At 40.5% G+C, this 22043-nt stretch overlaps 3 protein-coding genes across 4 annotated transcripts in view; 2 read left to right on the forward strand and 1 right to left on the reverse strand.

Moving 5' to 3' along the window:
* The first annotated feature begins 204 nt into the window (after positions 1-204).
* On the forward strand, positions 205-7796 carry trim23 (tripartite motif containing 23). 2 transcript variants are annotated; one of them, XM_007570794.2, is made up of 11 exons: positions 205-352; positions 938-1100; positions 2497-2618; positions 2710-2988; positions 3934-4116; positions 4199-4414; positions 4501-4635; positions 4711-4840; positions 4934-5044; positions 5860-5984; positions 6081-7796. In XM_007570794.2, exons 1-11 carry the CDS (start codon positions 254-256, stop codon positions 6258-6260), a joined length of 1743 nt encoding a protein of 580 aa, XP_007570856.1. In that variant the 5' UTR covers positions 205-253; the 3' UTR covers positions 6261-7796. The 2 variants fall into 2 exon arrangements, with proteins under 2 accessions (XP_007570856.1, XP_016536576.1); XM_016681090.1 differs by lacking the exons at positions 205-352; positions 938-1100; positions 2497-2618 and having other exon boundaries at positions 2726-2833; positions 2905-2988.
* On the reverse strand, positions 6573-15186 carry ppwd1 (peptidylprolyl isomerase domain and WD repeat containing 1). The gene is made up of 11 exons (XM_007570793.2): positions 14820-15186; positions 14604-14706; positions 13507-13610; positions 13305-13425; positions 11518-11965; positions 11262-11452; positions 9773-9962; positions 9500-9681; positions 9218-9299; positions 8907-9089; positions 6573-8080 (listed from the first exon to the last, which is right to left on the reverse strand). Exons 1-11 carry the CDS (start codon positions 15073-15075, stop codon positions 7937-7939), a joined length of 2004 nt encoding a protein of 667 aa, XP_007570855.1. The 5' UTR covers positions 15076-15186; the 3' UTR covers positions 6573-7936.
* Positions 15187-15423: 237 nt separating this feature from the next.
* Positions 15424-22043, forward strand: part of cwc27 (CWC27 spliceosome associated cyclophilin) — a 30990-nt gene continuing 24370 nt past the window's right edge. The window contains exons 1-10 of the mRNA XM_007570792.2: positions 15424-15667; positions 15816-15912; positions 16875-16987; positions 17125-17268; positions 17352-17450; positions 17538-17641; positions 18446-18515; positions 19114-19190; positions 19271-19307; positions 19414-19568. Coding sequence (XP_007570854.1) covers positions 15626-15667; positions 15816-15912; positions 16875-16987; positions 17125-17268; positions 17352-17450; positions 17538-17641; positions 18446-18515; positions 19114-19190; positions 19271-19307; positions 19414-19568 — 938 coding nt within the window. The 5' untranslated portion in view covers positions 15424-15625. The remainder of the gene's footprint in view (positions 15668-15815; positions 15913-16874; positions 16988-17124; positions 17269-17351; positions 17451-17537; positions 17642-18445; positions 18516-19113; positions 19191-19270; positions 19308-19413; positions 19569-22043) is intronic.

Consider the following 22043-nt stretch of genomic DNA (forward strand, 5'->3'; position numbering starts at 1 on the left):
TAAGCTTATATAGTTGCTTTGTTTATCACACCTTTTCATGTTTTTTTACACTTCACAATTATGCCCTACTTTATGTCTGTCTATCACATAAAGACCCACTAAAATACGTTGGCTTTTACGGAGTTGACCTGATAAAGTGTGGAAATTGTCAAATTATAAAGTTTACACAGGGTAGCTGCGGATGCTAACTAGTCCTAGCAAACGAAAGCGGAAGTGCTCGGGGGGGGGTTGTCCTCTCCGCTGTCGTCTGAGAATGGCCGCCGCTGCAGCAGGGATAAACAAGCAGGGCGCTGTAGCGATGATGGAGCCCTGTCTCCGGCACGGGAGGGGAGCGAATGGAAGCACCGTCAAGGTTGGAATAATGTCACTGGACATTAACAGCCAGACTCGGGTCGCTGTGCGGGGTTTCTTCGGCTATAATGAGGAGCTAAGGTTGCTGCGTTGGCGTTGTTGGCAACGGATGCTAAAGGACAATCTAGCTCTTATAGGAACTGCGTATGCATATATATTTATTTATTTATTTTTTATCATGAAAGGGTTGCTTTCTGATTATTATTGAAGATATATGTAGAATGTAAGGCGGGCAGGTATTGTTGGGAAGCGTTGTTGCATGCTAATAGAGCTCTGTGTGCCATCGCTAGTCGGCGTTTGCACTGGTTCAGGAGCACTGCAGCTGTTTGAAACTAAAGCTCAGCAATCACAAGTTCACACGTTGTGGGGATGTTATGGAAAAGCTGCGTGTTGCTTTGCGTTTGCATTAAGAAAAAAAAAGAACAGAGGATCCAAGTTAATTGCAACTTTCTCCTTCGGATTGACATTTCATAACTACATTCTTTGGAAGCATCCTTCCGCTTTTTGTTCAAATTAATCACCCTCTCTTTGCAGTTGTCAAAGCTTTGGAGGACGGGCAGTTCACTTTGCTTCGTCTCTGTTGCAGGTGTTGGAGTGTGGTGTGTGTGAGGACGTCTTCTCCCTCCAAGGAGACAAGGTCCCTCGCCTGCTGCTCTGCGGTCACACGGTGTGCCATGACTGTCTCACCCGGTTGCCCCTGCATGGCAGAGCGGTCCGCTGCCCCTTCGACAGACAGGTCACAGAGCTGGGTGAGGGACCGGGAGCTGCTGAGCACTGATGCTGACTTTCTGGAGAAGTAAAATAGCAAGACTAAAGGGGAAAATATACTGTTCAAAAAATAAAGGGAACATTTCACTTTAATTTTTGTGTGGCTCCAAATCCAGGCCTCCATTGGTTAATAAATTTGATTTCCATTGATGATTTTTGTGTGATTTTGTTGTCAGCACATTCAACTTTGTACAGAACAAAGTATTCAATGAGAATATTTCATTCATTCATATCTAGGATGTGTTATTTGAGTGTTCCCTTTATTTTTTTGAGCAGTGTAGATTCATATACTACAGAGCTGCTTGACTTTTTTTTCTAACATTTAGTTATGCTGCAACCACAAACTTCAGGGTATCTTAATGGGCCTATGCGTGACGATTGATAAAGTACTAAGTCATGTTCAGGAAATTAGAATATTAATGAAAAAGGCATTTATTACTGTTAATTATTTTTGTGCTTGGTGAAATTGAAAACAACAACGCCTAGAAATGTGTATCTAAGCACCCAATGGTGGGCGGTTGTCATTTTTACTCTTCAGAATTATGTTGTTGACAGAAAATGACCCAACACTCGTGAGTCCAAATTTGAAAAAACAAAAGGTTTTCTTCTAAATGTTTAATTAAAAGTTAGAATAAAAAGAGAAAATTGATTCCCCAGACTCGAACACCATACAGTTTACTTCGTATTGTATGGTTTACTCAAACACCATATGTTTTTGTATTTTGTATTGTAATGTAAAAAGTTTTAGTTTGTTTTGAATTGTAACCCCACTGCATTTACAGTAAAAATGCAGTGGGGTTCACCAGCCCAGAAGCGGGCAGAGTACCCAAAAATTGTGCTCAAGTAACGGCGCAAAAAGTAGCCATTCAAGAAATCAAGGCCAAGTCAAATTTATTAACATGTTTACAACAGCACAGCGTGCTTTACAAGGTAAGAAGCCAGCCAAAATGCTAAAAGGCATCAAAAGGTCAAAAACCAAAGGAATCAAAAGCCAAACTTTAGACAGAGGAAAAAACTTAAAAGACTGTTAGGCAAACAAAGACAGATAGAAAGGAAAAAGACTAAATATAAACAACTAACTCAAGTTAGAGTAGGAAAGTATTTTGTAAAAAGGCTGCTTGAGTACTGAGCAACATTTAATCATTTGATATTACAAAATCACATCACCACATGGACTGAAATATAAATGAAAATGAAAATGATGCACATAAATAACAAAATCAGTTTCAGCGCCACTGCCTTTACAGTGTAGGGGTCGCAAATTAGTTTCCAGAAATGAAGCTTACTTGTCCAGAATGTATTGTACAGTTTGTACCCTCTCTCCATTTCTTCCAGTTTGCTGTAAAAATCTTTTACTCCGTCTGTCTGTCTGTGTAGGGGACTCTGGAGTTTGGGGTCTAAAGAAGAACTTTGCTCTGCTCGAACTCTTGGAGCGCCTCCAGAATGGAGCAAGCAACCAGTCCGGAATGGCCGAGGACGCCCTGAAAGGCATGGGAGAAGTAAGGCGGCCATATTCACAGGCTCAGAAAAATCTCTACGCATTTTTAAAAACAGTACAAAATCCACTCCTCTTCTCCCCCCATTCCTCAGTGTATAATCCGTTGCGATGAGGACGAGAGCCACACGGCGTCCATGTACTGCACGGTATGCGCCACGCACCTGTGCGCCGAGTGCTCCCAGCTCACTCACTCCACCCGCACGCTGGCCAAACACCGCCGGGTGCCGCTGGCCGACAAGCCCCACGAGAAGATGCTGTGTCCACAGCACCAAGTCCACGCCATCGAGTTTGTCTGCCTGGAGGAGGCCTGCCAGTCGGGGCCTCTCATGTGCTGCGTTTGCAAAGAATACGGCAAGCACCAAGGACACAAGGTAGGCCAGGGGTCAGGTTGGGCCCGCAGACATCGATGTTTTTTATTAAGTGAAAGACAAACATGTTGTGAATTTTGATGCTTTTCAAAACTTTTTAACCGTGGTTTGCACACTTCTACTAATGATCTCATTTTTAGCTTAGCGCTTTTGCCAACTCCTAAAAACGTTTCTCTCACTCAGCTTCATTTCAGACAGAATTATCAGAAATGTTTGTCCAAGAGCTACACAAAAACATCAGACTAGTATTTTGAAGTATTTTAAATAAATCAGTAAATGTTTTACTTAACACAAGACTCCACTGGTGAAGAAAAATTATGTCAAAGTCCTTTTAGAAATTGTTCCACAATAGTGGAACAATTTAGCACTTGTGCTAATCCGCTATTAGCAGAGCAATTTTGTTTTGTTTAGCGTTTTGCTAACTTTGAGCTTTTTAGCACACTTAGCTTCCCCTGAATGAATTTTTCTAGATAAACTCTAGAGGGATAATTTACTTGGTTGCTTTGCAAACCTTAAGTTGAATAAAGTTCAACATCTGTGTTGAAGTTTTGGTTATGAACTGTTAGCATTTCATCAAGTAATTAGCCAATTATATCCTTGGGAACGAAAATAACTGATTTTATTGTGTTGAGGGCAACACACTATGCCAGGACATCAAGATGGTAGAAGTTAGCGCTTTAGCATTAGCTTCTGCAAACACCATGTTAATAGAGGTATATACGACTAGGGCCTTAGGGTTAACAGAGCTAAGTCTTTAGTTAGCAGTGTCCTCCACTGCTTTTTAACAGCTTAAAATAAAACAATTATCATGACCAATCAAAATCCAGACCTAAATCCAAACAAGAATCTGTGGCAAAGCTTCAATATTTACATTTACAGCTGCTCCTTGTCTAACTCGTGAAAACGTACCGCTTCATTAAAGATCCCGTCTGAATGCGTTCTGTGCAGCACGCGCTTCTGGAAACGGAAGCCAACCAGATCCGTGCGTCCATCCTGGACATGGCCCACTGCATCCGAACGTTCACAGACGAGGTGTCCGAGTATTCCAGGAAGCTGGTGGGCATCGTGCAGCAGATCGAGGGAGGGGAGCAGATAGTAGAGGACAGCATCGGCATGGCGCACACGGAACACGTAAGGCTTCTAGCTTCCACCTGAATGATGACGCTTTTTCCTGCAAATGTTTGTTTTAAAACATTTCTTTTTACCCCGGAAGGTCCCTGGAACGGCGGAGAGCGCGCGCTCCTGCGTCCGTGCGTACTTCGCCGACCTCCATGAGACGCTGTGCCGTCAGGAGGAGATGGCCCTGAGCGTGGTGGACGCTCATGTCAGGGAGAGGCTCATCTGGCTGAGGCAGCAGCAGGAGGACATGACCATCCTGCTGTCTCAGGTCTCCACCGCCTGCCTGCACTGCGAGAAAACCCTCCAGCAGGTCAGGAGCCTCTTTAAGCAAACACAAACAAACAATCAGACGGATTCACAAACATTCTTGAGTTATCACGTTATTTTCCTCCGCAGGACGACTGCCGAGTGGTGCTGGCGAAGCAGGAGATCAACTGTCTGCTGGAGACTCTTCAGAAGCAGCAGCACCAGTTCACAGAGCTGGCCGATCACGTTCAGCTGGACGCCGGCATCCCCGTCACCTTCACTAAGGTACCCACTGTCTCCACCCACAGACACTTTAAAAAAAAAAACACCAGACGGCTGAGGGATGTGTTCTCCTTCCAGGACAACAGAGTCCACATCGGTCCAAAGATGGAGATCCGAGTCGTGACTCTGGGACTCGACGGAGCGGGAAAGACCACCATCCTTTTTAAGCTGAAGCAGGATGAGTTCATGCAGCCCATCCCGACCATCGGTAGTGCCTCTTTTTAAAAACGCGCTACACCAGGCTGCAGTATCAACAGTTAACATCTAAATCAAAGATGTTTCTCCTTCCTGTTTCTCCCAGGTTTCAACGTGGAGACGGTGGAATATAAAAACTTGAAATTTACAATCTGGGACGTGGGAGGAAAGCATAAACTGAGACCTCTCTGGAAACACTATTATCTGAACACTCAAGGTACGTTCAGGTTCAGGTTGAGTATTTAGAAAGTTTACTAGTAAAAAAAATTACTGTCAAGTGGGAATAGAAAGTAAACCTAAAGAACAGTCAAGCAGGCAAATTGATTTTCTCTTAGCATCTTAACTTGTCATGGTAAGCACTGCCCAGTCTGAGCGCCGCTGGAGGCTTGGGAAAAGTTAGAAAATGTGTATGAACCAGCAGACGTCTTCATTCTGTTCTGACTTCAGGCGGTTCAGGCTGCCACTAACTAGCTGCTAATATTTCTAGCTAACGAGCGCATTAGGGTCATTGTAGGTAGAAGTAAAAGTGCAGTAAATTTCCACTTTTGGAGCTCCAGAACTTTACATGTTTTTTTTTTCTTGAAAATATGTGAAATTATTTGCAAAAGTTTTTCTTACAAATTTATGACTTTTCCAGCCTTTTTATTTTTTGTTAATCAAAAAAAAATAATAATCTACAATGGTCCTAGTGCGCAGTTGTATTTTCCTCTATCTAATTTATCATATTATCGTAGAAATGATCAATATCATAAAAATTAGCGATATATTATCTTATTGTTTATCTAATTTGCCATAAAGGTAAATTCATGGCCAGTTTGTTGGACGATGTTCGTCTTCGCTACTAGCTTACTTCTGTTGCCAAACCACAATGTTACATGCATTTTGTGCAAGAAAAGCTTTGCACTGCTACAATGTTTTCTTTTGTACATTTCTGTCGTGATGCATGGCTTAAGATTTATTCATAATTGTTATAAAAAGGTTCTTAAAAAACCTTGAATCTGACTTTGTGAAACCCGTGGTTTGTTCTCACAGCGGTGGTGTACGTGATCGACAGCTGCCACCGAGACCGACTGATGGAGGCGCACAGCGAGCTGGCCAAGCTACTGACAGAGAAGGAGCTGCGGGACGCCTTGTTGCTCATCTTCGCAAACAAACAGGTAAACGACGTAAAAGTTTTTATTATTATTATTATTTTTAATTTTATCCCGGCTTGGAACTGAGCCCTTCACTTTTTCGTGCTGCTCTCCTCGCAGGACGTTCCGGGCGCCGTGTCGGTGGAGGAGATGACGGAGCTGCTGAGTCTGCACAAGCTGTGCTGTGGGAGAAGCTGGCACATCCAGGGCTGCGACGCCCGCAGCGGGATGGGCCTCCACGAGGGGCTGGACTGGCTCTCCAGGCAGCTGGTGGCTGCTGGAGTCCTGGATGTAGCTTAAACATCATCATTATTAATCTGCCACCGACGCGTCCTGCACTTACTGACTTTACCCCAAACCTCCAGGACGCGGCTGAAAGCCCGGCCCCTCGTTTCATTTTCCTCTTGAGTAAAGATGGAAACGCCTCCCCTGGTTTCATTAAAACCACGGACAGCTTCTAAACTCTCCGAATGAATCCCCAATCATTCGTGGTCATCAACTTTACTTCAGTAACTAGCCGGCTTGAACCTATTTACTCTGAAACGCTCCTTGTGCTGCGACAGTCTAGACTCTATTCTTTCCATTCAGAGTCCTTGTTGTGATTTTTTTAAATTTTTTTTTTAGCTTCAGTTCTGTAAGTTTAACTCACTAACCGTTAGCTAGTTCAGGTAAGCGACTACAGTGACCTTGTATTGTAAATCCAGCACATCTTTGCAAATGACGTTAGCAACAGAGGTAGTAACCAGTTATCGCTTCAGTGAGTCCAGTGGCTTCTAGTCGGTGTCCACGTTGCCTCATCGCCTGATGTCAGCAACGCCTGCTGTAGTGCAATCGGCTCGTTTCGAGTCGTCTTAAGCTAGTTTCTCCAAGTGTGTGAACCTGTTTGATTTTCCGGACTGGACTTGAAGGGGTCGCACTGCTTGTTTCCGGTTGAATGGATTGCTTTCTGTTACAGAGTAACTGTTTACTGAATTTATTTATAGACAGGAAAGGAGGGAGAGACGTAGAGGAGAGGGGGGCGTTTCTGTGAGCAGAAGATGAAATGCCAGATTTTTTTTTTTCTCCAGTTTCTTTTTTTCCGTTTTGAAATCCATTTCCGCCATGAATGGGGGAGAAAAATAACAGGAAGTCGTGATTGAGATCCAAAGTCGTAATTTCCACTTTCCAAGTCGTGATCTTGAAATGCAAAATTATAATTTAGACTTTTAAAGTGACACGTAAGAGAGCGAGCGTCGCTTTCCATCTCATAATTCAGAGTTTGAATCTCACCATGACTTTAAAAGTCGACATTGACTTTGAAAGTTTACTTAAGTAAAAAAAAATAAAAAAATTGTGTCCAAAGTTGAAATTGACGTTGGATCTTCGAATCTCATAAATACGACTTCCTGTTGGGCTTTTATTTTCTCTCTCATGGCAGAAACAAACTTCCGTATGTGGAGCCAGATGAGCATTGACCTCGTTGTTAAAGAGAAAAGATAAAAAATGTGAAACTATCTCCTCACTTTGCGTGTTGATATGGAAGCGCGTAGAAGATGGCGCACCGTTTTAATCCAAGACGTTAAACCGAACACTGACACTTAACGACGAACCATGGTTTGAGTTGGATCTTTTATTCATTGCTATGTAATGTTTAATATTTGTATCTATGTATAAAAAGGAAAAGAAAAAAAAATCACAATGCACGTGTGAAAAAGCCTTTTCATGTAGTTTGTGAGAACTGAGGCGTGGAAGAACAGTACGCAGTGAAACCTTTGTTACAAGTGGACTTGATGACGGCTTTTGTAAATTATAAATAATGTGATGCTGTAAAAAACATATTAAAAATGTTTGACATCATTTGTACGGCTGAAGTTTCCTCCTTTCAACAGTTATCTAACCCAGAACTTGATGGGTAAAAAAAAAAGGTACAATTCAAAGTTTTCTTTTAATAAGTCTGTAAAAACGGCCATCACTGTACAGGCAATTGAAAGAGCGAATCATTTGATGGTGATGTTGATGATGCTGATGTCTTCGTAGGGTTTGTCGGTCTTGGGGTTGACTTTAGCGTTGGAGATCCTCTGCACCACCTCCATCCCTTTGATGCACCTTCCAAACACCGTGTGCTTGTTATCGAGCCACGGCTGCAGAAAGGCAAGAGGAAACCAGAAGAGTTGAAGTCAGTCAGCAGAGCTTCTGGATGAGTCGCCAAATTAAATTTAAGACTTTTTAAGACCGCTATGGATGAAATTTAAGACCTGCATCATGACAGAAATGACAAGAAAATTGCATATTGTGCTATGTTTTCTACATCCATAACCCCTGTAGATTCAATGCCGAAACAATCGTCGTTCGGCATCCTGGCGATAAATTTGCACCTGTCCAAGACGATTGCAAAAACGAAAAAAGCCTAGCCAGGTAGCTAACAAGTATTTATTAGCTAGTTAGTGGTAGCCTCAACCACACTGAGTCACAGATGTCTGCATGTGACTCACACTGGTGCTCGACAGGAAAGTCCAGTGAGGAGAAAAAGAATTAAAACTAGCTTATAATCAACAGATTGATTACTAAAGTATTTACTTTAAAAAGTGACAAGACAATTGAAGTGCAAAAAGAAAATTATTTTTAATTATATCATTCAAATTTTCAAAAAACTTAAAAAAAAAAAAAAAACAAAAAAAAAACACAACACCGCACTTAGCTAGTTTTCCAGTGGAAATCCCACCGTGGATATCTTCATATTTTTCCATTTTTAAATTTTCAATGCGTTGTTGTAACATCTACAGATACATGAATCTGGATCGGAGCCACATTCAGGTAGTCAAACGTCAAAGTTGAGAGTCGCCTGCTTGTTCACAACTTGACAATACTTCAGCAAGTAACAAAAAGAAAATAAACTCGTAAAAGTTGAAATCTTTTTAAAAATGGCAGTAATTCCTGCTTGGTGAGTCGGTTGTGAGGGCGACTTACTGTGGGAACCACGGTGATGAAAAACTGGGAGCCGTTGGTGCCGGCGCCTGCGTTGGCCATACTGAGCGTGTACGGGCGGTCGTGCCTCAGCGTGGAGTGGAACTCGTCTTCGAACTCGCCTCCCCAGATGCTCTCCCCACCCATGCCTGTGCCGGTGGGGTCTCCGGTCTGGATCATGAAGCTCTGTGGAAAACGAGAGGCTTGACTTCGGTTTTTCTTCTTTCAGATTTTTCAATCAAAATCGGCTCATTAAAGCTCGGCAATCTCCCAGAAAACAATTATTGTTCCGCCCACTGGTGACAAAAACCTACCTTAATGACTCTGTGGAAAATGTGACCGTTGTAGTAACCGTTCCTGCTATGAACGCAGAAGTTCTCCACAGTTTTGGGACACCTAAACACACACACACGCACACACAAAGAAAAAGCAAAGATACTTTCTAAATCCTGAAACATAGGAAGCAGCTCCGAACGCCTCGTGCTCAGGAGTACACACACACACACACACAAAAAAAAGAAAAAGCAGAGATACTTTCTAAATCCTGAAACATAGGAAGCAGCTCCGAACGCCTCGTGCTCAGGAGTTAAACCTACTCCACGGGGAACAGCTTGAGGTGGATGTCGCCCATGGTGGTGTGGATGATGGCGCTGTCCGACACTCTCTTGGGCCCCTCGGCCTGAGTGGCGGCCATCACCTCCTCCTTCGAAGGCTTCTCGTTGAAGATGTCTCTGTCCGAGTCGGCGCTCTTCGTGTCCTCTGGTTCTCTTTTTGTAAACTAACAACAACAAAAATCACAATGAGAGATTAAAACAGAAAAAGGTGAGAAAAGAAGCTGGCCGTTGGAACAAGCCGTCCTGCCGTCTCACCATGTAGAAGCGGTTCTTCTTGAAGGCGGAGCAGAAGATGGTGGGGTCGGGCTCGACGTTCTGCAGGGCGGGGTTGTCGGAGGCCTTCATCTCTATGGTGGGTGCCACCTCCATGGCCTTGGCCACGCCCTGGAACAGGCACAGCTGCACCACCCGGATGTTCTCCTGCTTCCCCAGGATGCGCACACATCTGGGACGAGAGGCCGGACGGCAAGGCAAGGAGTATCAGGAAATAATAATAGTTTAAAAATGGAACTATGTGACTAAAACATGTGAGAAGCAAAGTTGTCTGAATGGAAACTAGTGGATTTAATGTAAAACATGTTTGTTTGTTTTTTTTGCAGTTTAAACTGCCCCTTCCTTTAGATAATGTTCTTATTATTTACTGTCAATTAAAAGAAAATAAAAGTTAAAATGAGAAGTTTACGCACACCAAATAAAGAGACAAGCATAGCTGCGTTTCCATTGGCCATAAAGTTCCACAATTTGACATTTGGAAAACAAATGTGATTAATGGACACACATTAGAAAAAAAAACTATTTTGGTGAAAAGTTTTGGCATCAAGTTGAAATCTGAGTTTATCTGATCACATTTGTTTTCACATCCCCCAAGTCACACCATCAACAACCAGATAAAAAAACATAAAAGAAACGAAGGATACGACAGGAAGTGATCAGAGGATCGTGGCGCAGCATGTTTTTGAATGACTTATCACATGATTGATCACATGATGATCACATGATTATTCATCGTGTTTCTTGTTTAATGGAAACGCCGCAACTCCAGTATTGTGTTTCTTCAACATTAGCAGTAGACTGACAAGGTTCTGCGCATTTTCATAATGGAGATGCAGCCACACTCTGAAGTTCAGACCAAACTTCTCTTGTTTTTAGATCAGCCTCTGACAGATTGTCTCTCATTATTGTGGCAAATCAAAATTATTTTGGTAATTCTAATTGACCCAAGAGAAATAAAAGTGTACGTAAACTTCTGGTTTTAATTGTGAAAGAGACATGTAGATATGTTGAAAAAGATATGATTCTGTTTGCAGTTTCACAGATGGACATGAACTCACTGCTCAGCAATAAAACAATTAAAATCAGGGCAATCATTTGAATTTGGACAAAGAGATCCTCCTCTGTTGAAAAGCCGCCATTTTGAGAAACACTCCAAACATTTGACACCCAGTGTCAGGTAGTCTGCACTACCTGACACTTTTTTCCCTGTCTAAGATGGATGATTGTTATTTGTTGGAATATAATCTTGGTTGCCAAGACTTCAAAATCCATTTTAATTATTTTGGTTGTTTTGCTTAATTTGAATATTTGAAATGTTTTTCATTCCCAGTGGTAAAATTAAAAGTTTTGTTTTATCTTTGAATGGGTTTCATTAAGCTATTACTACTTGATTATGGTCTCAATAACTATATTATCATTTATTGCAATCATTTCTGAGACAATTTATCATCCGGCAAAATGCATTACCCACCGGTTAGTTTCCACGTTGATGACCTTGATGCCCAGCATGGTCCCATAGAGGACGAAGTGGCCCGTCTCGTCGAAGATGATGTTGGTCAGGCGGACGCCGTCCACCTTCTCCAGCTCTCTCTCCACGGCCATCCGCCGGCCGAACTCCATGTCGGGCAGCTGCTGCCTCATCTGCTGCAGCTCTGTGAACATCTGAGGACGAGCAAAACACCAGCATGACGTCACTGCAGGGCGCGGCGGACCCGCGGTCAACTCACCGTCAACGATTCGTCGAACACTCTCATCAGCTTCCCCGTCAGGAAGCGGAAGATCCGGACTTTCCTGTCGGACGCGATGGTGGCCATCTTCTTCCCGTCGGGGGAGAAGGCCAGGCTGATGGGATAGGTTTTGTGCTTGGCGAATTCATACAAGTCCGTGTCCGTTTTGTACTCCCAGCCCACGTGTTTGGGGAATTTGAACTCGTTGCGGAGGCCCGTCCAGTATTCCAGCATTCCCGCTTTGTCGGCCGACACGATGACTCTGAATTTGGGGTTCAGGCGGATCTGGGTGAGCGGCGAGGAGTGCAGCTTGTCGAAGACGTGAAGGGGCTCGTTGCTTCCCCTCCCGTCGTACACGAAGATCTTTCCTGTAGGTTTCTCTGAGCAGGCCACGGTGCAGATGGCGTCGCCCGGGTTGTAGATCCACTCACACTGACCTGGATGAAACCTGCAGGCACAGAGGAAAAACTGTGACACAGTCAAAAGGATCAATATGTTTTAACTTTGTACACATTTTGAGACGCTACAGCCACAAACCTTCCAGTTTACATTTATGCTCTGTTTCATGCTGGTTTATACGACAGAGTACTAAGGCCAAGGTAGGAAAAAAATGAATAGGTTATGAGAACGAAGTCGTAAGAATACGAGAAAAAAAGTCAGAAGGATGTGAGATGTCATAATAATATGAGTGTGGCAAAAAGTTGCACAGTAAAAAGTCATATTATGAAAATAAGGTTGTCAAAAGTCAAGAAAAGGATCTTATTACCATGACAAAAATAATACAAGAATAAAGTTGGAATAATTCGAGAAAAAAGTCAGAATACAAAAATAAAGTCATAGTAATACGAGAATTAAGTCGTAGTGGTGAGAGAACATACAACAAAGTCACGAGAATAAAAATGTAATATTATGAGAAAAGTCATACAACAAAAAGTCGGAATAATACGAGAATAATGTTGTACGACAAAAAGTCATGAGATTAAAGTCATAATAATTCAAGAAAAATGTAATGATACAGGAATGAAGCCATAATAATACGCAAATAAAATGGTATAAAGGTAAAGTGGAAATAATACAAAAATAAACTCATTATCTCAACTAAGTAAATGTAGGCTTGTGGCTGGACCATGAAAGAATGACAAGTTTTCCTTCAACTCTGTGTTAGGTAAATTGTATTATTATCAACTATTTGTTATACTGTTTTATATGTTCTTAGTTTATGTACTCTTATTTGTTTAGTCATATCTTTTAAGAAATGTTTCTGTGTTGTTAATCATTCTGATTTCCTTTCTCAGAGGGCCTCTCTGAAGAAGAGCAGTGACAGCAGCTCTTCACAGAACGCCCTGCTTTGACCTCTCAGATAGCTACAAAACCATCGCCGTGAAGATTCACAACTTGTCCTGTTTGATCCTGGGTCAGGAACTAGATAAGCTAGTGTGAGATAGATTGTGTTGTTAGTTAGCTATAATCTTGGCGCTGTGACTGTGTGATGAAGTGTGTTTCCCCCTCTCTTTAGAGTTACAGCGCTCTCTGTGATCAGGGATCCTAAAGACAATAAAAAGAGAGGGGCAGGCAGATGTGCTTCAGAGCAGCAGGAGATTTGTAACTGAAAGCACATCTCTGTCTGTTCTCCTCGCGAGTATTCAGAATCTAACTTTCTCTTGTCTTTCCTGTGTTATTGTGCTGTGTTTAATAGGTGTCAACTCTGACACTCTGTAAATGCATGTAAAATTTTTATAAAAATAATAAAATCAGTATTTTCTGTGTCTTTGCCGTGCTGGACTCACCCCATCTTCAGCATGTTGATCATGTCGAAGTTGACCACATCGAACACCTTCATGGCCTGATCGTCCCCGACGGAGCAGAACAGAGCTCCTTCTGCGCTCACTGCGATGCTCTCTATCACAGCTGCACACAGAGCAATGACACCGTTCAGAACCGGAGCAGGAGCCGCAGCGGAACGGGATTCAGTTTCAATTCAGTTCATACAGAGATGACTGCGAAAGTGTTTCACAAATTCAATTCCCTCGTCCTCTTTCTTCTTCCAGAATTTCACGTGGCCGTCCTGGCTGGCGGTGATGATGAAGTCTGTCCTGGAACAGAGGCGCACATCACAACACGTTTACACATGTTGACCTTTTCATATCGATTTTTTAAGTCGTCTACCAAATAAATAAGACCACAAAGGTTATTTTTACACAGCCTGTGGCTGTTTTGTATGTTTTTTTTGTGTGTGTGTAAATTCTCTCACCAACTTAAAGTTTGTGGATTCAATTTGTCTTTACGCTAAAAAACATCCCATTTCAGGTTTCTGACTTGGTCTTTCAAGTCAAACAAATGTTAATTATAGACAGAAATAATGTCATTAAATACCAAAAGCAACGTTCAAATTATGGTTTCATTTCTAAACTATCCTAAAAAGCAGCACATCCTGCACAAATCTGAAGACATTCAAGAGCAGACGAGGAACAAAGTAGGGATGCACGATATATTGGTACTAACATTGGTAACGGCTGATATTAGTCATTTTTGACATATCAGTATTGGTCTGATAAATACAACTGAGTTGATATGAACAACCGATATTTATTTTCGTCTTGTTGCCATCTGTTTCAGGCCTTTTTTCACCCCACAAAGGTGTCGAAATGGTGGTGATAACTGCCATACAATGTGGCAATAACAATACAGCAAAGAATACTTTGGAGTAAAGTAATTGTTGACGAACATATTTCAAATGAACATTTTGCACACCGATGTAATATTCAGTCATCAACGAGTCTCAAAAGAACCCAGAACAATATCTAAAGACGCACTGCAGGTGTGATTTATCTCAGGTAAGGTCAAAGTCATGATTTAACAAGATGGTTAGCAGTAGTACAGTCTATTTAAAGAGACTCTATGCGTGAGAAAGTCCCAGATCCAAAACAACACAAAGCCAATTCTTACATCCGGACTGCCTTTGATCAGCTTAAGATCAGCATTTAAAATACTTTTGAAGTAGGCGTGATAAAAGCAGTCGCTCTTTACTCAAAGTGTCCGATGAGTCCTACTTCAAGAGTGAACTTTTCTTGTTTCTCGTCACTTACTTTGAACAGACCAGGTGTGTGATGACGTCTCTGTGCATGTAGCTCCGCTCATACATGGCAGATGATGGGAGGTTGTCCAGGTAGACACGCTCAAATTCGAGGACTGATGAAAAACAGCCAGCAAAGGGAGAAATAAACAGAAGGCCTCATTAGAGAAGACATTAGAAGTTGGACATGACCGCCATAATGTTGTTAATTCGCTCCTAAAAACACCACCTTTTCTCTTTTTTGCCTTCGTGGCTTCGCTCGGCATGGGTCCGACCCAGTCCGCATCTTCTCCATCTCCATCCCAATCAGAACCTATCTCCTTCTCCTGACTATCATCAGCTTTTCGCTTCAACTCCACATTGTTTTCGGTGGCCGCCATTTCTGCGAGCTTCCGACTGGTCCTTCTTTGCTTGCGGTACTTCCGGTCGGCTCGGATTTTCAGTCTATTTCTTTTATAGCGCCAACAATACATTATAGTGCACATATATTTTTTATTTATTTTTCCTAATATTGAATTTAAGCATGCGCTTAAACTGGAATATATTCTAAATACATTTCTACTTTAATTTGTGACTTCCGGAACCAAATATACCCGTTGCTGTTTCTGCGTGCCAATTATCACAGAGCATTCGGAATAAACCAGTGCTCATCCACTGAGGGGTGCTATTGTATGATATTAAATTAAATATTTCTGTGTATGCTGGGGTTTCTTGCTCTATATTCATTCAAGTTTACTAAAAAAGTTTAGAAAAATATTCTCAACTTTAATCATAACTAAAAGTCATAAAATTAAAACAAAATAATAATTATGCTTATTGAAACTACCCTTGAACTCGGAAATAGCCTTTAGACTAGCCAACATGGTTGTGGGAAGGAAATCATAATATTTTTCACATTTGCGAAAAGCAATTCTCAATTTAAGGATAATTCACTTTCTTGCTACTATTTTTTATATGAGCAAAGTGTTTAAAGGTGAAGTAACAGGACTCTCCGTATATTACACACACAACAAAACGTATTAGCTCAGCTGCAGAATGAGCAACATTTACATCCAGGAGCCTCCCACGAGTGGAAAGGTGGGCGCTTTTCTTGTTAAACCTGCAAAGTTTATACATTTGTGGGGTTTTGACTAATAACTGTGTCCTTGTCAACGAAAGGAAATATGGGGGAAATGCGGAATGCAGAGTTTCAGGTTAATATGTCTGCCTCTGTGTTGCGTTTAAGGTCCTGTTGAAGACCACAGCTGGGGAGATTGATATCGAGCTGTGGTCCAAAGAGGCTCCTAAAGCATGCAGGAACTTTGTACAGCTGTGCATGGAAGGTAAGAATGTACCTGCAGTCAATGCAGAAAAATCACAAACTTACAGCTGAATGATCCTGTATCTAGAATACGTGACAGAAAATTGTTGAGTTTATGCTGAGAAATAACGCACTAAACTATCTAAATATTAGCTGCCATTTAAATGAATAACTACGGTACATCACCTTACCATCATCACCAATGTGCTCTAATATTATTTTTTCATATTTATGTGTAGAGAGCAAAATAATATCAGGTTTTATGAAGGGAGTAGCATTTGTTCTTTATTTAGAAATAACTGTCTCTCTTTGCATCCACTTTTACTAGATTTTTTTCAAGGTAAGGTTTTCTTAAATTGAGCACCCTCCGCATTTGTTTTCATCTCCCGTAAAGAAGTCTAAGCAAGCATTAAAATAATTGAAAAATCCAGCTTTTAATTTTATATATTTAATTTAGTGGCAGTCAAATTCTACATAGAAAAAAAATAGGATTTACATGAAGACATACCCACACATCATTTGCTTTTGCTGCTCCTCTGTAAACTTCTGGAGGAATATTATTAATAATAATAATTGTACATTTTATTTAAATAAGTATCTCAAATGATACAGCACAGTAAAGCAAGATGAGATAATCCTTTAATAGTGCCAAAAGTGTGAGCAAAATGTCATTTCTTGATTATCAGAGCACACAGAAAAAATACTGAAAAACTATAAGTGTGACTATAAATACAAATAGACACATATACAAGTGTTACTGGTGCATCTAAAACGAAAAAAAAAAGTAAAATTAAATATACAAAAATATATAGCTATTTTTATACAGCTTTGCATTTTCAGATCTCAGTACATACATTAAATATAAATTTACAAACAGACACATACTTACAATAGTAAAGTAAATAGTAAGTTAAGCCAAATTAAAGCTGTGTTTAACTCAAAGTGCTACTGCATTGTTTTGTAATGCGGTTCTCTCTTATCTAGGTTACTATGATGGGACCATTTTCCACAGAGTGGTTCAAGATTTCATCATCCAGGGGGGGGATCCGACCGGCACAGGAACAGGTGGAGAGTCCATCTACGGGCGCCCATTCAAGGTCGTGATGCTTTTTTTAGAAAAAAAATTCCTTAATGTTTTATAGAAATTTATAAACCAAAGACGTCTGTAAAGAAAATAAACTTCATCCCAAACTTAACTGGCATCAAACTGCTTCTTTCCTCCTGAAACGTTTAGGATGAGTTCCACTCCCGGCTGCGCTTCATTCGGCGGGGCTTGGTCGCCATGGCGAACGCCGGGCAGCACGATAACGGCAGTCAGTTTTTCTTCACGCTGGGGCGCGCGGATGAGCTCAACAACAAGCACACAATATTTGGCAAGGTAACATTTGAAGGCTTGCATTTCCTCCACCTGGACTCCAGACGGAGATAACGCCGTGGCCCCTGTTTTCCATCCGTCTGCAGGTCACCGGAGACACGATTTACAACCTGCTCCGGTTAGCGGAAGTCGAATGTGACGCAAACGAGCGGCCGCTGAAACCGCACAAGATAAGAACGGCCGAGGTATTTCACTGAAACCAGTGTGTCTTGTTTTCTTTGGGGGTTTTTTGTTTCGTAGGGTTTTAAGGGTTTGTTGCCAATATCTTCCAGGTGTTGCACTCTCCTTTTGATGACATCATACCTCGGGAAACCAAGAAATCAAGAAAGGAAAAGGATAAAGAGGAAGTGAAAAAATCCCAGTCCAAAGCCACAAAGTGAGTGTTCAGATTTTCTCTTTCTTTCTCTTTTTGCTGCTGATGAAGGCCCAAAAAGAGAGCAAAAGAGAATCTGTATGAATAATAATCATACAGACATTCATTTTAAAAGAAATATCAGACATTGTACAAAAACCAATCTGAAAAATCAATAATTTTGGACTTTATTTTGATCCATGTGAAATGAGGCATTACTAAACTGTTTGATCTTAATGGGAATACTTGAGTCATAGCTATCTGATCATATTAATTTGATCATTGTGTCTTATTTGTCTTTCTTTCCACACACTGCCATTGTTCTATGGTGTTATTTGGATAATCAGATAAGGATCCACCAATCCACTTTTTTCACTTCCGATTCCGACATCTGTGACTATTACCGATCTAATACAGAAAAACAATGTTGATTGGATTTAAATTGCTTTTTTTTTTAACACAGACATAAATGCACTGAATTACAAATTTATTTAATAACTCTGAATCAGTACAGCTCACTTAAATACACCATTAGCTTCACAATCTTGGTCAAACATGTAAAAACAACTTTAATTTGTTCAGTCAGTACAATTAAGAGCATAACGGCCATAGAAGTAGACTGAATAGATCCTCCCTTTATAGATGAGACACATTTTACGTGGCACTCGATCTAGATTTGTTTTCAATATCATAACCGATTCAGATATCAATATTGGATCGGTGCATCTCTACAATCGGACACCTTAAGTATTATTTATCTCCGTCATGTTATGTTTGTTGTCGACGATTCAGTGAAAAACAAAAAAAAAAACTTTTATTTTTTTGTAGGAATTTCAACCTTTTATCATTTGGAGAAGAAGCTGAGGAGGATGAGGAGATGGTGACTCAAGTTAGCCAGGTACAGATTTATTCCTACCCCCATTTCAGCTCCATCTTCAACTAGACGCCACGTTGTAGATTTTTATGTGTTAAAGGGGCAGTATTATGTAAAAATTGACTTTTTTGAGCTTTCTTGTCATGCTGTAATGTTATTTCCTCATCAAAAATACACCTGGAGTGTTGCCTTGATTATTTCATGCATGTTTGGGAAATCCTTTAATCTCCCGTGGCAACCATTCAGCAGGAGTTTTTAAAGAGACAAAGGCCCAATTTTAAGATGTTATATCACAAAGTTAAATTATTCTTAAGTCATATTTGATATATATTCAGCAATTGTATAACAATTGAAGTTCACATAGTTACTTATTTGTGCTATAAAATGATACTTTGTGCCTGGAAAATACATAATGCTTCCTCTTTAATGGGTGGGAATACTTTGAGAAGACATGTAATTGGGACAATTGATGGATAAACTGCAGCTTGGTGTTTAAATCACTCAGTAGGTGATGTTTTTGTAGCTCAAGAGAATTTTGTGAAGACCAAATGAGTTTTTCCACTTTTCTCAAACGTTGTTTTATCGCCAGCCTTTATCTTCATCTTTATTATTTTTCCATCAGACGTTGAAGGGAAAAAGCAAAAGCAGCCATGATCTTCTGAAAGACGATCCCAGACTCAGCTCTGTTCCAGCCGTTAAGTACGTCCATGAATCAATCATTACTGAACCTGTTATTTCTCATTTTGAAAATATACCTGTGTTTATCCTGTTTTTAACAGAGGAAAGAAGAAAGCCAGACTTGGGAATGCGTCTAATGTAAGTCGGACGGAGCGCTAAACGGATAAAGAAAGACGAGTCGTGTATCTCTGATTGTGTTCACTTATGTTTAAAAAATAATATATATATTACTCTTATATTCCAGTCAGGCAGCGAGGCAGATGACGGCGATGACGAATCCGACTCGGAAGAAAAGGAGAGGATGAGAGAGCTCATCAGTAAAAAGCTTAAGAAAGAGAAAGGTGCAGAGAAAGCGGCTGAACCCGGCGAGGCGGAGACAGAGAAGAAGACCAGCCGCAGGTCATTTTCATTTTCACAATTTTAAACGCAGCTTTTCCTCATTTCTAATCCAATCTGCTCTTGGATTCGGTTCCTAAACATTAAAACGGTTAATTCACTTGCAATGTAAGGTGATGACCTGCAGGTGGCGCTGTTGGAGTGCTTCTGAAAACGCTGGCTGGAGCTAAATGTTTGCCACTAAAACCTTTGTTTTATTACCAATGAACACAGATCGTCAGTCCAGGCGAGACCACCAATAGCTTGAGTTATTTTATTCAGATCAGACTACTCAAAATTGTCATCTCAGTTTTTAAACATATTGCTTATCTATGTAACTAAAATAGAAAAAAAGGGAGAAAAAAAACAAAGAGTTGTACTACAATAAGACATCTAAAAATGTCTCATCCTGAGACGATAATAAACTCAACCCCGGGATTGTTTGACAAATTTGATCTAAAAAGGTCTGTAAACTCCCTCAGCGCTACCTTGAAATTTCACAACCACATGAAGGACTTTATGGAAGACTTTGGCAGCTTCTGGGCGAGGCCCTCCTAAAACAATCCTGAAGTCGTATTAAATTTGTCTTATTGTGGCAGGAAATTACTGCAGAACAGCAGTTTTGTTGCTTCTGTCGGTTTCTCCAATGGGTTTGTGGTGGATTTTGTTAAAGCTTTCTTTTTTCTTTCTTTTTTTGACATGGAAACACTGAACAAAGGGATGTGTCTTTTATACTTTAAAATAGCTGCCATGCAAAAATATCTCTGTCATTTAATGTAACATGGTTGGTTTGTTGTCAGGAAGTAGAAGATGAAACTCAGTTCTCCTTCACAGGTTTTTTTACCCGTTAGTTTTGGCTCAGAGAAATGTTAGCCAACATCTTTTTAACTTCTTAAGAGAGCCACATGCTAGAAATGTTTGACAGCTGGTGGCAAGTTTGTCAACCTAAGATAAATGTCTCGGTTATGCTTAATAGAAAAGGCAAAATCGCTCCGTCTCTCTCAGAAATCCTGTAAAGTCAGCTGTCACAGAGAGTGACATGTCGGCTTTGTATGTTAGAGGGGATGTAAATTAGACATCAATTTTAAAACACATCAAGTTAGACCTGGTTTTGTAAAGTCGAGGCTCACTTACTCTACTAACTTCCAGACAATTACTATGACATGTAATATCAGAATAAATTTACAGGAATTTTATACATTTTGAAAGAAAAAGCCTCAAATATTCAACCAGAATTATGCCGGTGGCTTGTTGACGGGGACAAAAATGTCATGGTATTTTCTCAAAGTTCTAATTACAAAAAGGCATTTATTCAAATATTAATCAATGTGTATTTGAGCGTGTTCTCTAACATAAAGGGCAACATTTTTCACAGTATGCTCAGGGTTTTCCCACAGTTTATTATAAGCCTGGCGGGCCACCAGGCTTTACTTATGCTCCCACAAGGCTTAGATTTATTTTAGTTTTTTTTTTAATCATTGGCTTTTTTTTAAGACTTTATAGTTGGTGTTTATGTATTAATCATCCAGTAATACATAACTATCAAGTGATATTTTCAAATTTCCTGTCAACTTTAAACACTCCGAGCACCGGGTTTAGCAAGTTTTCTGGGGGGAACCTTGTTATGAATTATAAAATAATTAACATTTAACATTATTTCAGGTGAGCTCCTTATTAAATACTAAACAAATAAACAGAAAATTGTGGTTTCCTCACATTATTAAACTTAGTCATATTTGTAAAATATAACAAAACAGCAACCTCTTATGTTGCTGAATAAAAAATAAAAGACGGAAAGAATAAAGCATGTGAAACACTCAATTCCCCATGAATAGAGCTGTTTGTACAGAAGTATGGTGTGTGGCTGTTCTTGGAGCAAAGTTAAAACTTGACTCCATGAAGTTAATTATCTACCGTCAGCCCTCAAACTCAACCGTGCTTATCGGATCATGCTTTTTTTTTTCCATCATGAAACTATTTTTTCTTAATCATCCCCTCCATTTTCGTAGCACTTGAATAAATTTTCGTTATGAATGAGCGTTATTAAAGGTGATAACTTAAGGAACTTGTCGAGTGTCTAGAGTTCAAAACAAAAAGTGTATGTTGCATCCCAAACCGGACTCTGTTTGGATCGTTTCTTTTTCCCGTTGTGATATGGGCTCTGCTGTCTTTAACTCTTTTCAGCTTTAGGAAGACCAGTGGCGCCCACTGCTGGACGAAGGCCAAACTTTAATAAAAGAATGTCCAGAACTCTGAAAAACTAAGATATCTCAGCAGATCTTCCTGACTCTCTTGCTGTCAAAGTCCGCTTTCCTGAGCTCCATTTCCATCCACACCAAAAAAACAAACAAACAAAAAAAAAAAACGCCCGCCTCAGTTGTAGCTCACTGGACCAACATCAGTTGGTCTGCTTTTGGAAAATAAGAATGTTGGCATGCAACGCAAATTACTTACTCTGTTGAAGCAAACAGCGAATGTGTCTGAGCCAGCAGTGTGTGT

Source organism: Poecilia formosa, unplaced genomic scaffold, assembly GCF_000485575.1.
Source record: "Poecilia formosa unplaced genomic scaffold, Poecilia_formosa-5.1.2 Scaffold269, whole genome shotgun sequence".
NCBI classification, from domain to species: domain Eukaryota; kingdom Metazoa; phylum Chordata; class Actinopteri; order Cyprinodontiformes; family Poeciliidae; genus Poecilia; species Poecilia formosa.

Coding starts and splice junctions, on each gene's coding strand:
- trim23 (XM_007570794.2), top strand. CDS start 254: ATGGCCGCCGCTGCAGCAGGGATAAACAAGCAGGGCGCTGTAGCGATG. Junction 4,415..4,500: donor GCGAGAAAACCCTCCAGCAG/GTCAGGAGCCTC, acceptor TTTCCTCCGCAG/GACGACTGCCGAGTGGTGCT. Junction 4,841..4,933: donor GCAGCCCATCCCGACCATCG/GTAGTGCCTCTT, acceptor TGTTTCTCCCAG/GTTTCAACGTGGAGACGGTG.
- ppwd1 (XM_007570793.2), bottom strand. CDS start 15,075: ATGTGCACTATAATGTATTGTTGGCGCTATAAAAGAAATAGACTGAAA. Junction 9,682..9,772: donor AGAAGAACCGCTTCTACATG/GTGAGACGGCAG, acceptor TGTTGTTGTTAG/TTTACAAAAAGAGAACCAGA. Junction 9,300..9,499: donor CTCAAGCTGTTCCCCGTGGA/GTAGGTTTAACT, acceptor GTGTGTGTTTAG/GTGTCCCAAAACTGTGGAGA.